This window comes from Eulemur rufifrons, chromosome 6 (genome assembly GCF_041146395.1).
Source record: "Eulemur rufifrons isolate Redbay chromosome 6, OSU_ERuf_1, whole genome shotgun sequence".
In the NCBI taxonomy this organism is placed as follows: Eukaryota; Metazoa; Chordata; class Mammalia; order Primates; family Lemuridae; genus Eulemur; species Eulemur rufifrons.
In genome coordinates, this window is record NC_090988.1 from 62,318,372 (window position 1) to 62,334,400 (window position 16,029).

At 33.1% G+C, this 16,029-nt stretch overlaps 1 protein-coding gene across 4 annotated transcripts in view; it reads left to right on the forward strand.

The window, feature by feature from the left end:
* USP47 (ubiquitin specific peptidase 47) overlaps positions 1-16,029 on the forward strand; it is a 109,403-nt gene that overhangs the window by 19,436 nt on the left and 73,938 nt on the right. For 2 of the 4 annotated variants that reach the window (XM_069471168.1, XM_069471169.1), the window contains exon 2: positions 14,817-15,020. The exons of 1 other annotated variant lie outside the window; for it this stretch is intronic. In XM_069471168.1, coding sequence (XP_069327269.1) covers positions 14,817-15,020 — 204 coding nt within the window. Of the gene's footprint in view, positions 1-9,114; positions 9,175-14,816; positions 15,021-16,029 lie in introns of all 4 variants that reach the window. One more of the 4 variants, XM_069471170.1, reaches the window with a different exon arrangement.

Below are 16,029 nucleotides of genomic sequence, written 5' to 3' on the forward strand. Positions count from 1 at the left end.
TAAGAAAGTGTTGAATTTTTATGTCAGTAAAATGTAGTTTGCATCTCTTTCTGATTGTAATGATTCATAGAGATGTTTATTAGAAAGCCTTGACTGTTTAGAAGTGCTGTGATTTGATTTTTAAATTAGACTAGTCATGGGAAACGTATATTTTAATGATGCACTTTAATTTCAGTTTTCATCCACTTTAAAATGGAGACATTCAAAACATGAAATCACAAAAATAGAAACAGTAACCAATTTGATTCTCAAAAACTTAGAAACTGTAAAAAGGCTAAAAAATTATAACTTGATTCATATCAAAATTTGATGTCTTTATTCTTATCTTTCATTTACATATTTATTTCTAAATTGAATATTGGAAGTACACTGAATAAAAAGTTGACAGTCGGATTTTTTTTAAAAATTATCAAACTTGTTATATTTGATTTGAGAGCATAGCTTTCTGCCAGTAAACTTGTATAGCTAACATTTTAGATTTTAAGTAAATAAAGTGAGTTTTAAATACTGAAAATTAATTTTTCCAAAGGGTCCTTAAGGACTCTTAGGCTACTTATAGCTATTCTCTAATTCTTACTACCCATCATCAGTATTTTAATATTAGTTAGGAAATAAGATATGTTTATTTAAATTTTCAGAATACTTCTTAGATATGTATTTCCCACTCTATATGGCAGTATTTTTAATGTTAACTTTTACATTGAATAAATCATTTATTTATTTCAAATTATTCCAGAGTTGGCCAGTGAGAGCCCTTTCAACTGATTCTTATGTCCTCCTGACATAAGCTTGCCATTCTTTGAGCATTTGCTTTCTGTCAATGCAATATTCCGAGTTCTTATATTCTCTCCGCCCTAATTCTAAAATCAGCCATCTACAAAGACCTATAGATCCTTTTTGTGGAGAATAGTACTTAGAAACATAGATCTGGGTGTTAATTGTGCTTATTGTTAGAGGGATGTCCTTGCTTCTAGTTCCTCTCGATGGAAGGAGCTAGAAAATATGCACACAAACACATATATGAGTGAAGTCTGTGTTTATTTTATATCTGTTTCTCTCTGCAGATATGTATATATACACCAAAATCTCATGAAAGCCCTTAACAAATAGGCAGGTTTTTTATTTTTTGGTTTACGAGGAAAAAACAGAAATTTATTTTATGCTTATATTTATACATATCCATAATATATGCATAGTGTGTTTTTGCAATGTAGATACATTGGAAACCCAGTTTGCAGACAATTTGGCTACTTCCACAAATTATGGTAATGAGCTATTTAATTTTTTAAAAAATCTTTTATTTTTAAAAATTGTAAAATAGTACATATGGTAAAATTTACCATCTTAACCCTTTTTAAGTACGTACAGTTCAGTGATATTAAGTACATTCTCATTGTTGTCCTACCATCACCTTTATCCAGCTACAGAACTCTTCAATTTGCAGAATTGAAACTCTGTACCCATTAAACAACTCCCAATCCTTCCCTCCCCCAGCCCCTGACAACTACCATTCAGCTTTGTCTCTAGGAATTTGACTAAAATTTGTTTTGTCCCCCCCCCCCCCCCCCCGCTGGCTTTTTCATAATGTCCTCAAGATTTCTCCATGTTGTAGTATAGACTAGGATTTTATTCCTTTTTAAGGCTGAATAATTTCTCATTCTGTGTATGTATACCATATTTATACATTATCATAGAATATAATTATTAAATATCATGTTTCACTGTTAATATAGTTTCTGAACATTCTTGTTTCTGTTTAGAGAACTTCCTTTAGCCATTCTCTTTTAGATTATGTTTGCTTGTAGCAAATCTCTTAGTTTTCTTTCAGCTGAGAATACCTTGATTTCTTCATGATTCCTAAAGCATATCTTCCCTGGATATATAATTCTGCATTGAGAGCTCTTTTCTTTCTGCACTTGAAAAGTGTGCCACTTCTGTGTCTGTGGTTTCTGATGCGAAATCTGCTGTCATTTGAATTGCTTTGCCTTAGTAAGTGAGATATTTTTTTATTCCTCACTACTTTAGAAATCTTTCGCTTTAGTTTTTAAGGAGTTTGATTATGGTGTGTCTTGACATGGATTTCTTTAGGTTTATTGTATTTGGGGTTTGCTCAGCTTCTTGTTTTATGTCTTTTGCCAAATTTGGGAAGTTTCCAGCCATTATTTCTTCGAGTACTTTTTCCAAACCTGCCCTCTTTCTCCTTTTCTTCCAGGCCTTGAATGACATGAATGTTACAACTTTTATTATAGTCTTACAGGTGCTTGCCACTGATCATTTTTTTAAAGCTATTTTTTCTTTATTGTTCGGGTTGGGTAATTTCTATAGTTTTTATCTTCAGAGTCACTGATTCTTTCTTCTACCATCTTTATTCTTCTGTTGAGCCCACCTAGTAAGTTTTAATTTCAGTTACTATATTTTATCTGCTATTTCTTTGCTGAGACTTTCTGTTTTTACATTTGTTTCATGCATGTTAATTGCTTATTGAAACATTTTTGTGACGGCTGCTTGAAAATCCTTGTCACATAATTCCAACATCTGTTGGCATGTTGTTGGCATCTGTTGATTATCTTTCTCTTTCAAGTTGAGATTTTCCTGGTTCTTGGTATGACAAGTGACTTTTGATCATATCCTGGACATTTTAGATATTATGTTATGAGACTGGTTCTTATTTAAATCTTCTGTTTTGACAGACCTCCTCTGACACTATGCCAGTAAGGGGAAGGAGGGCGCTCCCTTATTACTGGGAGGTGAGAATGAAAATCTGTCTTCCTCATCTGGCTTTTATTTACAACCTGGGACAGGAGGGGTGCCTTGTGCTGCGTAGGGATAAAGGTCAGGCTCCCCTTAAGCTGCTGCAGACAACTGCCTGGCTGGGAGGGGTGGGGACACTTTGTTATTCTTCTCCATGTGGCCTCCACTGATATTAATATACTATAGAAGTAGGAGGGTTTCTCCTTACCACTAGGCTATGATGAAGGTCTTATCTGCCCTTTTGGGGAGTTCCTTGTTAAAGCCAGATGAGTGTGAGAATCTCTTAGTTCCTTTGGTTATATACCCAGAAATGGAATTGCTAAATCTTATGATAAAATATGTTTAATTTTTTGAGTAACCGCAAAAATGTTTTTCACAGTGGTTATACTATTTTGCATTCCCACCAGCAATGCACAAGGGTTCCACTTTCTCCACATTCTCACCAACAATTTTTTTCTTTTCTTTTCTCTTTTCTTTTTCTTCTCTTCTCTTTTTTCTTCTCTTTTTCTTCCCTTCCCTTCCCTTTTCCCTTTTCCTTTCCTTTTTCCCTTTCCCTTTTCCCTTTCCCTTTTCCCTTTTTGCTTTCCCCTTTCCTTTCCTTTCCTTTTTTTCCCTAATGGCTGTGAAGTGGTTATCTCATTGTTGTTTTGATTTGCATTTCCCTGATGATTAGTGATGTTCAGCATCTTTTCATTTGCTTTTTGCCCATTTCTATATATTCTTTGAAGAAATGTTTATTTAAGTCCTTTGGTCCTTTGTCCATTTTTTAATCAGGGTGTTTGGATTTTTTTGTTATTGAATTGTAAGAATTCTTTATGTATTCTGGATATAAATTTCTTATATGTAGTTTGCAAATATTTCTCCCATTCTGTGGGTTGCCTTTGTGCTCTGATAGTGCCCTTTGGTGCACAAAATTTTTAATTTTGATGAAGTCTAAGTTATCTATTTTTCTTTTGTTGCCTGTGTTTTGGTATCATAGCCAAGAAATCATTGCCAAATCTAATGTCATGAAGTTTCTCCCTTGTGTTTCCTCCAAGAATTTTTATGTTAGTTCTTACATTCAGGTCTTTGATCTATTGAGTTAATTTTTATAGCTGTTCATTTCTTTCATATCTCACTTGTCAAAGAGAAAATAGAAACTTTGTGACCAAAGAGTAAACACTGTGTAACAATTTTAATGCCAAGCCCAGAACTATATTCAGTTACAGAGGGATGGTGGTGAGAATAAGACTCAAGGCTCCTGACAGGTAAAGTGGTGGGTTATTTAAAGCTACAATTCATGAGCTATCTCTATTTCATATGATTAGATAAGCAAAGCCTGTCTGTGCCTCTGATTATCTCGCAATATAGGAGCTTGTTTAGGCATGGTGTATACACTGAGTTGGTGGTGGTTTTTCCAGAAGGTTGTCTTCTTGGTGGACATGATTGTGGTACCACATGATTGTGGTACCACATGATTATGGCACCACAAAAGTTTAGTAGAAATTGGGTATGCTTCACTGTTATCCAGCTAGGTGGCAAGATCGGGATTCATCACCTTCTCTCTGGGATCATTTTTCTTTTTTGTGATAATATATATTTTGGGAGTTTCTTTAATGATGATTTACTGGTGACAAAAATCTCTGTTTTTGCATTCCTCACAGATATTTTTGCTGTTTATAGCATTCTGGGATAACAGTTATTTTCTTTCAGAACATTGAAAGTGTCCAACTGGCTTCCATTTTTTTTTTGTTGTTGTTGTTATTGAGAAATCAGCTGCCAGTCTGTTTCTTTTATGGAATCTCATTTTTGTCTGACTGCATTTAAATTCTTCTCTTTTTATTTACTTTGCTTGAGATTTGTTGGGCTTCTTGAATGTATGGATGGGCATTATTTCAGCAGTTCTTGACAGTGCTTACCCATAATCTATTTAAATACTGCCTCTGCTTCCATTCTTTCCTCTCCAGAATGTATATTAGATCTTTTTACCAAATCCTTCATGTCTCTTAATGTTCTAATGATACAAAGATCTTTGTATCGCTAGAAGTTTAGAAAATGTCTTTAGTTCTGTTACAGAGTTCATTCTTTTTTCAAATTTTTTAAATATACTGTTAAACTTTGTGTTTTCAATTTCTATTATTATATTCTTTTCTAGAAATTCTGTTTGATACTTCTTAAAGCCTGTTAATGCATACTCATAATTTCAAAGCTCTTTTTTTATTTCTTGAAGCATATTAAACATTTTTATTTTGTAATGTAACTGATAGTTTCAATATTGAAGTTTTTATGTTTGTCATCTGCTATATTTTATTCTTAGCAGACTCTCACTCGTGGTACCATGTTTTCTTTATACATAGGGATTTTTAAAAAATTGTGAGCTCTTTATTTTTCTTACATTAAATAATTATGAAAATAATTTTTGTGGAAATGATTTGCACTTTGGAATACATGTGGATTCTTCCAGAAAGAATTCGTGGTTGTTACTGCCAACCTGGGAATACTACTGTTCTAGAACCATTTTCATTGCAATTCTTGGATTATAGTTTTTCATACCACCAGATGGTGTTAATTGGGGCTAAAAATGAGCATGAGGGCCAGCATGTGGCTGCATATTCTCAGGAGTGCCCGACCTCCCCTCACCTTCAAGGTTTTAAACAGGCAATCCTCTTTCAGTCTGTAGGAAAAGACAGGTGGAAGAGTAGTAGAATAGATATTATTTTTTAAATTAAAATTTCCATTTGAGATAATTTTCAATTGTCATGAGAAATAAAACAGAGATATCTCATATACCCTTTACCCCAGTTTCCCCAGTGGTACCATTTTATAGACCTATAATACTATACCGCAACCAAGATGTTGACCGTGATGCAGTCAAGATATAGAACATTTTCTGGACCGCAGCGATCCTCATATTGCCCTTTTATGACCATACTCCCTTCCCTTTCACTCTATGTTCCTTCTTTAATTCCTGGCAATCACTAATGTGTTCTTCATTTCTATATTTGGTTATTTCAAGAATGTTATACAAAAGAATCGTGTCATATACCATCTTTTGGAATTGGTTTTTTAAACTTACTGTAATTCTTAACACATTCTACTGGTGTTATTTTACTAGTTTGATTAAAGTGCAGAAACCTTAACCTCCCTTTATGTATCTTTGCCCTCTCAGTTTATAATTATGTTAAATATTTCCTCAACATACATTTATAACCACATCAGGCAGTGTTTTAATTTTCACTTCAACTGTCAAACGTTTAATAAAAACTCAAGAGGAGAAGGGAAATGTATTTAGATATATTTTTGCTTACTGTGTTCTTTCTTCCTGATGTTCTAAGATTTCTTTGATCATTTCTCTTTTGTTTAGAGAACTTCCTTTAGCAATTCCCTTAGGATAGTTCTGCTGCAGACAAATTCTTTTTGTTTTCTTTCATCTGAGAAAGTCTTGAATTCCACATGATTACTAAAGCAATTCCTGGGTCATTCCTGAAGGATATTTTTGCTGATTATTGGAGTCTAGATTGACAGTTATTTTTTCTAAGCATATGAAAAATACTGTGCTACTTCCTTCTGGCCTGGGTGGTTTCTGGTAAGAAAGTTATCCCACTTTTCTGTTCCTTTTTTTCATTCTTTTTTCTCTCTTTGTTTTAATTTTAATGGTTTCTAGTGCTGCGTCTTAAGTTCATTAATCTTTTATTCTTCAGCAGTTCCTAATTTGTTAATCCTATTCATTGTATATTTTATCTCAGATATACTTTTCATCTTTAGAAATTTGAGTTGGCTCTTTTTTTAGATATCTTCCATGTTTTTTCTTAACATACGCTCTTCTACCTTCTTGAAATATGGAATATATAATATTTATAAACTTTTTATGTGCTCATTTATTAATTCTATTGTCTGTATCATTTCTGCATTGGTTTTCATTGATTGATTTTTCTCTTCATATGGGTCATAGTTTCCTGCTTCTTTGCATGTCTGTTTATTTCCAATTGGATGCCAGACATTGTGAATACCTTGATGAATGCTGGGTATTTTTTATTCCTGTAAATATTCTTGAGCTTTGTTCTTAAATGCAGTTCATTTACTTGTAAATGGTTTGATCCTTTTGAGGTTTGCTTTTAATCCCTGAGTAGTTTTTAGAGTAGGTCTAATGGTCCCACTACTGAGACAACACCCTACTGAGTACTCTTATCTGATGTGCTGTGTATTATGAAGTGGGTTTTTTTTTTTTTTTTTTTTTTTAAACTAGCTATTGGGAACCTAAGTGAGCTCCAGGGATTCTTTCCTGTGGTTCTTTTCCTACTTTGCAGGGAGTCATGCCAAAGAATTTGTGGGCATGTTCTAAAGCCACTACAATAAGTGAAGATATCCAGGGGAAAACGTTTCAGGTACACCTTACAGAAATGGAAGGACCCTGAGGGTGATGAATACCTGATAATTTAGATTTGTTTATGGTTTAGTTCCCTCTGTGCAATGTCACCTCCTTGAGGGCAAGGAGAACAGTTTTGACAAATAGTTGCAGTTCAATAATACTTTTTGTGGAAGAGCAGGTCAGCTTTTTGGTACTGTATCAGAAATCTTATGTTATTTAAAAATTTTTTTTTCAAAATATTAAGGGGTTTCAAATATTTTTATTACATGGATATAGCTTTTGTAATGCTTGATTCAGGGCTATAAGTTTGCCCATCACCCTAATAGTGTTCATTGTACCCGTTAAGTAGGTTTTTGCCCCTCCTCTCCTTTCCTCCCCCCCACCCCCGCTTGATTTCCAATGACTTTTACTCCCTTCTGTGCACATGTGTGCCCATGGGTTAGTTCCAATTTATTAGAGAGTGCATGTGGTGTTTGGTTTTCCATCCTTGAGATACTTCACTTAGGATAACGGTCTCCAGTTCCATCCAAATTGCTGCAAAAGGCATTAATTCATCCTTTTTTATGGCTGGGTAGTACTCCATGGTATACATATACCACATTTTGTTAATTCTCTCATGAATTGATGGACAATTGGGTTGATTCTACATCTTTGCAATTGTGACTTGGGCTGCAATAAACAGTTGAGTGCAGGTGTCTTTTTGATAAAATGACTTCTTTTCCTTTGGGTAGATACCCAGTACTGATTCGAATGGTAGGTCTACTTTTAGTTCTTTGAGAAATTTTCGTACTGTTTTCCATAGAGGTTTTACTAATTTACAGTCCCATTAACAGTGTGTAAGCGTTCCTTTTTCTCTGCATCCACACCAGCATCTATTGTTTTTGTACTTTTTAATAAAAGCCATTCTAACTGGGATGAGGTGATATCTCATTGTGGTTTTGATTTGCATTTCCCTGATGATTAGTGATATAAAAATGAATATAATTTCTTTGGGAAATTATCTTAAGGAAAAAATTGTACAAACAAGTAATGCTGTAGGGAATATTTGAAAGTGCTTAAATGCCCATTAGTAGCAGATTAGTTAAATAATGGTTTGTTTATATAATGAAACACTGCAGTTTTTAAACTAAATGTTTTGGCACAGTAAGATGAGTACGTATTGAGGGACAAGAAACAATTCAAATAATGGTGTATAGAATTATTCTATTTGGTTAAAAATTAACAATCTCTCTATATAACGTATGCCTGGAAGAGGTTCTGGTAGGATGTACGTCCAGTTATTAATAATTGCTTTGGGGCTTATGTTAGAGTTGCTCTTCAGAAAACTATGTGCTGCTATTATAATAGAAATATATTTCTATTATAAAAGTAAAAGCACCTTTAAAACAGTATGTTGGCCCCTTTTTATTAACTAAAGAAGGGATAGGAAGATAAAATATGTACATCAAAAGTATAGAATGATGTAAAACTAAGATATTTTAAGAGATTATCTTTTGATTATAGGTTGCTTTTATTTCCTTTTATATATTTCTTTATTGTTAAATTGTTAATTGTTAAAAAAGCTTATGTTACTAAAGAGATTTATATTAAGAGAAAATAGTGGTAGGGGATAATATTAAGCAGCCTTATTTTAAGAGTAACTATCATGTGAAAAATCCAAATTTATAAACTAGCAAAATCAGGGATCTCTTGGTTTCCATTAGTGCAAGGAACTGTGGACTCAAATTATTATCTATCTGCCTTAGAACATTTGACTTATACATAGTTTTAATCTGTCACTCTTTGTTAAAATGTGTCTGTTTTCCGTGTTTACCTTAGTCTTTATCACTATACCGTTGGTTTTCATTAACCTTACAAATAGAATTTATAAGTAAAATTCTAGATAGTGTATTAATACTCTAATTAATACATATTTATTGCAAAAATGTCTTTAGGTTAATTGTTCTCATTTCACTGTCTTCTCCTTTTATTTTATAGAAATAATTTGTAATTCCTTTTGTTCTTATATGCCATAGGATGTGTTTTGGAGATGCAGACAAAATATCTTTGATGAGATGAAGAAGAAATTTTTACAGGTAGACTGCTGATGTAGTTGCTTTAGTGTGATAATCAGCAGAGCAAGTAACAGCATGTTAGTATTTTTATTTAATAACAAGGCATGTTTTAAGTTTTATGCTTGTTTGGCTATTTTATTTCTACCTAATTTTAATAATAAGAAAATCACCTTAAATGAATTTATGTCTAAGTGAATGAGGCAAAAAAAACCCCATGATATAAAAACCAGAGAAACCTTTGTTTTGACTTTTGAGTATGGTAGTTACCTATTTTTTCAGATATTTTAATAATATTTAATAAATATTTTCAGATATTATTTTCTGAATGTTAATAGTATAGGGGATTAAATCATTTGATAACTTACAAAGTCAAAATCCCGAAATCTTACTTGAAGAATGAAATAAAGCAATTACCTTCCTGACAGCCTGTGTGCACTACAAACTTAAACTTCCATTCTAACCTTTGCTTAATACCTCATTTTCCTTGGATTGCCTTAAATCTAAGTTTTTTTCTCCAAAATTCCTCCTTTAATCTCTTCTGTCTTCCCGAAGTGTGGCAACAGACTGCTTAGATAAAGATCACTTAACAACAGAATTGGCTGGGGAGTTAGGATGGGGTAGAGAGAGGATCTTAAAGTGATCTCTTTTTTTTTTTTTCAAGTAAGTTAGAACTTCCATCAGTAGCCCTGGAATTGTTACTCGTTAAAATAAAAGTGTACAGGCTGAATGAAACTGATAAATTTTATAAATTCTAGTCAGCAAAATTATCCGTACCATTAATTCTCTTTTTTTAATCTGTGGCAATACATTAATCTTGAACTGTGAATACCCAGAAGAGTAATGCTGTAAGAGGCCTGATTTCTTAGCTCATAGAAGCTTACCAAGAAGTAGAGAAAATGGACTTAACTTGTGTGTGTAAGTTTGCAACCATAATATTCTTTGTAATAACAATGAAAGGAAGAAAGTCTTGAGAGAATATGGGTTGACTATTGAATTTAGAGATAAGAAAGCCCCTTCATAATGTTTTGATTCTTTATCTTAGATTTTTTCTCTCAGAAAAATCTCAGTCTTGATAATTTTGAATTTTATTTGATACTAACTTATTTTCTACATGCTAATGCCATTCTGAACATATAACATCAGTTATACACCTTAGTGGTTTTTTTATAAGAAACACCTAGGGAGTATTTTTTTGAAACAAAAATTACGAGGTTAACATCAGAGAACTCAGATATGAGCTTAGAACTGTTAGGAATGTCAAGAAAAGGAGACAAGAGCAGTTAAAAGGCACACATTCCTTTGGCAGGCTCTGAGATTTCTTAGACAGAAGAACTATCTATGTCAGCCACTTCTAGATGTTCCTAGCAGTGAGTCTATCTTTGGAAGAAAACTATGTTTTCAATATTTTTATCTCAGTATGTTCTACCTTTTATAAGCAAGGCGATGGTTTTATTCCTTTTTCCTTTTTTAAAAAAGATTCTTTCTTCAGACTTTGCTAGGAAATCTAGCTTTGTTTCTGCAGTGAACACAGACACAGAACACTCTCTTAGCATATACATTATTAAAAATAATCACTGTTGACTTTCCCCTTATTTTCACAGGTATAATTTTGCTATGAGTTGTCTGTAAAATAAGTAGTTATATACCCATTTTGTGCTTGGCTAGATTTTCTGTGTAGAAAACTTTGTGCCCTTCTAATAGTTCATCTAAGGTATTAAATGTTAAATGTTTTCCTAAGTGGAACATGTTTTAGGCTTTTCTAAAAATTTGAATTTGTTTTCTCTTACCTTGAATTCATCATGGACCTCTTTTGACTAAAAACTTTTGCTCCTCAGATGCTTTTCCTTAATGTTGGGTGTAGTACTTAAGTGGACTCTCTCCCTTCACTACCAACACCATTGTCATCACATCTTTCCCAACTAAAATTTGCATGTGCTATATGATTGAGGTGTGTTTTTGTTTTCGATTGCTATATAACAGTGTACCTTAAAGTTTAGTGGCTTAAAAAACAGTTGGTTTATTTGCTTACATTTCTGTGGGAGGGGATTTGGGCCAGGGCTCAGCTAGCTATTCAATCCAGGTGGCATCATCTAGGATCACTACTTCACTCCATTCAGCTGGTGGCAGGCTTTGGATGAAGTGTCCAAGAAGGCTTTTCTCATATATCTGATAACCTCAGTGCCTCCACTAAGTGGCCACTTACTCTCCACGTGGCTTGCCTGGGGTTTCCTCACAGCATGTTGATTCCAGGCTAATTGGATTTCTCACATGGTGGCTGTTTTGTAAGAGGGAATGTTCCAAAAGGTGCAAAAACAGAAGCTGCTGGTTTCGAAGGCCCTGCCTTAAGTTACACTGTATTGCTTCTGTCATATTCCCTTGTCCTGGATGGTCATGTGGCCAGTCCAGATTCATGGTAAGAGGAAAAAGAAAAAGAGAAAAAAGACTGGCAAATAATTTTTAGCCATCTTTAATCTACCTCAAGATGATTTTTTTTTTCCCTTTGTACATAAATAGGATCAATCTGGAGTAGAACCCCAAAGAAATTAAGAAGATAACTGCCCTATTTTCCCAAGTCTAAGAAATACCTTTTTACATATAAATGTTTTGAAAATCTTCATGTTGAATTTATATTGTATAGTTTTTTTTTTCCTCTTGAAAATCTGTTATAAATGGTACATCTCATTGATGATATCTTAAAATTGTAAAAAAAAAAAAAAAAAATTGTTATCAGTTCCCAAGTTGGGGAGGGGGAAGGAGGACAGAAATTTTACCTCAGTGTAATTAGTGTTGGCAATAGTGTTTCCAAAATTTAAATGAAATCCATACATAGTAGCCACATAGATTAAATTATAGGTGAAATAAAGAATGGACCAGAAAGTTGGGTATAAAGTAGAATGTACAAGTGACTAGCTTAAAACTTTAAAGAAGTACAGAGCTTTTTGTTTGTTTAAATTATCCTAGAATTAAATTCAAGAGTGAAATGTGATTTGCCCAGAAAGGCTATGTCTATGAATTTTAAGCAAATAGAAAGTATACAAAGTTTTATGTAGGTGTTCACAAATTTGTAAAAGTGTAGTAAAGTCTAGACTAAGAGTCAGTAAATAGAATTGATTAAATAAATTATTATTAATCCATGTAATAAAAAATACTATTCAGCTGTTAAAAAGATGAGTTAGAAAAAACTTGACAGGGAAAGATTGCATGGTATATTTTTAAGTAAAGAAAGAAGTTAGAAAATAGCATTTAAATTCGTATCCAATGTTTGTGATTAAGAAATTTGTGTGCATGTGTCTGTGTGTGTGTGTGTGTGTGTGTGCAGGTGAAATACACAGGAAGGATATACACCAAAATGTTCACAGTTATCTCTAGGTTATAGAGTTATAGATGATATCCATATTTTGCTTCATACTCTTAATATTAAAAAAAAAAGCAAGCAATTTGGTTACATGAACATGCCATTAAAAAGCTTAAATTAAAAAAATTTTAAAATTATTTATATGTACAGAAAAGAAAGCTATTGTTATTAAAAAGAATAAAAGGCACACGAGAGATTAAATTTTGTGTTTATAATACATTTAGTCTTCAGATGGGATTCTCTTGGATAATTTTTCCACATTTTTAGGTGGAAGGAGAGGAGTCTGGAATGCTTGTAACTTGTGCTCGCATATTTAGGGAAAGAACCAGGCACTGCTAATGTCTGGCCATATGATATCACCACATTACCATTCTCATCTATATTACTATACAGCAGTTTTGATTTCTGAATCCTTAGGTAGGGTCATCTTCCTTGGAGCATCAACTCCAACCTATCTGAAGCTTTAAAATCTGACTACTACAGTATTTTATACTAGAAACACTGAATCATTGAGACCTAACCTACCTCTGAACTATACTGTTGCAACCATAAAAGTAGATCTTTTGTAGTTGAAATTTATTTTGAGCCATTCACTTTTATCATAAACCAGAGTTTTAAAAAAAGATCCATTTTATGTTTTTTAGTTTAGGATTAAAATGCATAAAAGAATCCACTGTATATGTTAATGTAGCATCTTAAATTTATAGGTGAAGGCTTTTTTTCCCCTTTTTGAGCTGTATATTGGTAATGTTCTTTTTTGTTATCTTTTTTTATAGTGCTAGCCAATCTGTTGTAAATATTATACTTTTATAGCACTTTATTTCTGTTCTAAACTCATTGAAATAACTTTAATTTAAATGACCTCTTGCAAACCCAAAATTATATATCACAGAAACAAATTATAATTGTATTACTTCACTAAACAAACAAAAAACTTTGTGGCTATCCTGTCTCAATACTAGTCAATGATCATTATGCTTATTTAAAAATGGATAGTAGGGAAGCAACAAAAGGTTGGGGTTGATATTGTTGTAAAAAAGAAGGAAAGAAATAAATTCTTATATACCACACCAGTTTGTACACATCATATTTCTGAATAGTATATAGTGGAGATAGTGAGAGATCTCCCAGTTAAATGCTGCACCTGACTTGCAGGGAAAGAAGAGATTTATGTCATTATATTTGTATATTAGAAATTCTATTCTGTATTGAAGGAATGTAAGATTGGAAGAAGTTAAACTTCTCAGGAAGCTGTTGCCATGATTTTGTTAGATTTCCGATTTCTGTATGTAGGCATAAAGAGAAGGGGATAGTTCAAGAGATATTCAGAAGGTAGAATTGATAGGATTTGGTGATTATGTGAAGTGATAAGGAAGAGCAAGGAAGCCCTTGGTTTCAGCAGCTAGGTAGATGATGGTGCCATTCACTGAGTTGGCCGTTAGAGGAGAAGGAAGGAAAGAAATTCCTTCTATTAAAATATTTGATGCAGTCTGCTACCCCAGTGGAAAGTGGAAAAGAAAAGCAGTGTCCTTTAACAGCTTGAGGGAAGGCACAGCTTCTTTAAGGAAGTCTGAACTTTTATCTCAATAATTACTGAGTTATGCACTAGATGAAAAAGAAGGAAGGAGAATTCGTGACCTCCCTCCGCCAATTCCTTTCCAGATTGGTAAATAAAGTTTTTTTCCTTGTTTTTCCTTTCCCCTGTGCCTGGCTGATCTGTTTGGTTAGATAAGCTTGTCTGCTCCCAACACATTAATAAATGGAACTTTTTGGACATCTGGGCTTATAGGTATAGCAGCATAAAGGTCAGGAGGAAACCTTGTTGCCTGTGTCCTTAGTTATAGATTTTGTAATCCTTAGACAATCCTTGCTGCATTTCTGCACAGTTCCGTTGCTGTTTCTTTAGGAGACCCAGAAATGCTTTATTTGACTATGCTAGCATGGTAATGACACATTTTGAAAGATTCGATTTTATAATTTTTAACTTAAAATTGCTTAGATATACTGTCTTCATGGCTTGTTGACCGTTGATTTGCAACATTAAAAGGTGAAAGCAATATCCACAAGAATGACTGTTGATTCTGAAACATGCCCCAGTTTTCCCAAAATAAATGTATATGATGCTTATGTTTGACATACACATGGGAGTGTGTTTCAAACATAATAAAACAGTAATACTAGCACAAAGAAAACAGTATTTTGTGGGTTCTTTTACATTTAATTGTAAAATTTTTGGCTAATTTTAGTTGTTTTATTTTGCTTTAAAGATAAATAATATGTAAAATCGTATATTTTTTTAAAATTTCAGATAGAAAATGCTGCTGAAGAACCTAGAGTCTTATGTATAATACAAGATACTACTAATTCAAAGACAGTGAATGAACGGATCACTTTAAATTTACCAGCATCTACTCCAGTCAGAAAGCTCTTTGAAGATGTGGCCAACAAAGTAGGCTACATAAACGGAACCTTTGATTTGGTGTGGGGAAATGGAATCAATACTGCTGATATGGTAAAACCCTAGACTTGAAGCATCTTCTTTTAAGCTGCTTATAATGTTGTTATAGTCATTGTTGTTGTTGTACTAATGATTATATTAAATCCTGGAACTCTTTTTAGTATCATAAGCAAAAATATAACAACTACAGTAAGATGATATGTGCAACTCAATAATTGGATCCCTCTTTCCTTTGTCTCCATTCTGGATTCAACATACACTTGTACTAAAGTTTGAGTAATGTTATTTCATTAGTTTTTTTCATTCCTGAAAGGTGACTATCATAATATTCTGTCAACTAAAGAAAATTTTCAACATTTATTGAATAGAATGATGTTCATCTTATATTTTTCAATGAAAAAAGATATAAAATCATATGCATTTTATGATTTGATTTTTGGAAAGGAAGAAAAAATCTATATAGAAAGAAAGGAGCAGAAGGATATACACACCCCAATGTTAGCAGAGGTTATCTTTATCTCTTATTTGTGTGTCTGAGTGTCTTTCTGGGTAACTTTTTTCTTTTTATATGTTTATTTTTCTATGTATGAACATGTATGGCTTTTGACTTTAACTCTCAAGCTCAAAAACATTTTTTAATGACTGTAGTCTTCTCAGATCTCTTTGAGGGTTTATTTTCTTAATTCATTCTTCTGTTAACTGTTTCCTTAATTATTTATCCTTCTTTATTTATTGTCTTAGTTTATCTTTTTCATGGTATAGCATTCCTTGAAATATTTAGTGATTATTATCTTCTCATCTTTACATTTGAGAATCTCTATTATAATATTTCTGTGAATGCTGATTAAACTTAACTGTATTTAATTTCTGGTTGTTGTGGGAAAGGGGTGGGACATGCTGCTGGGTGTGGTGTGTTTATAATTTGTCTTGGTATCAGCTAGTTTCTGACTCTTTCAGGTTGGGGGGTGATCAGTACCTAGCTGGACAGCACTGCTCTCCCTCTCTGGCCACAGCACCCATGCTTTACCCTGGCAGGAAACAGAAACTGCTGTCTGCTTCTTAG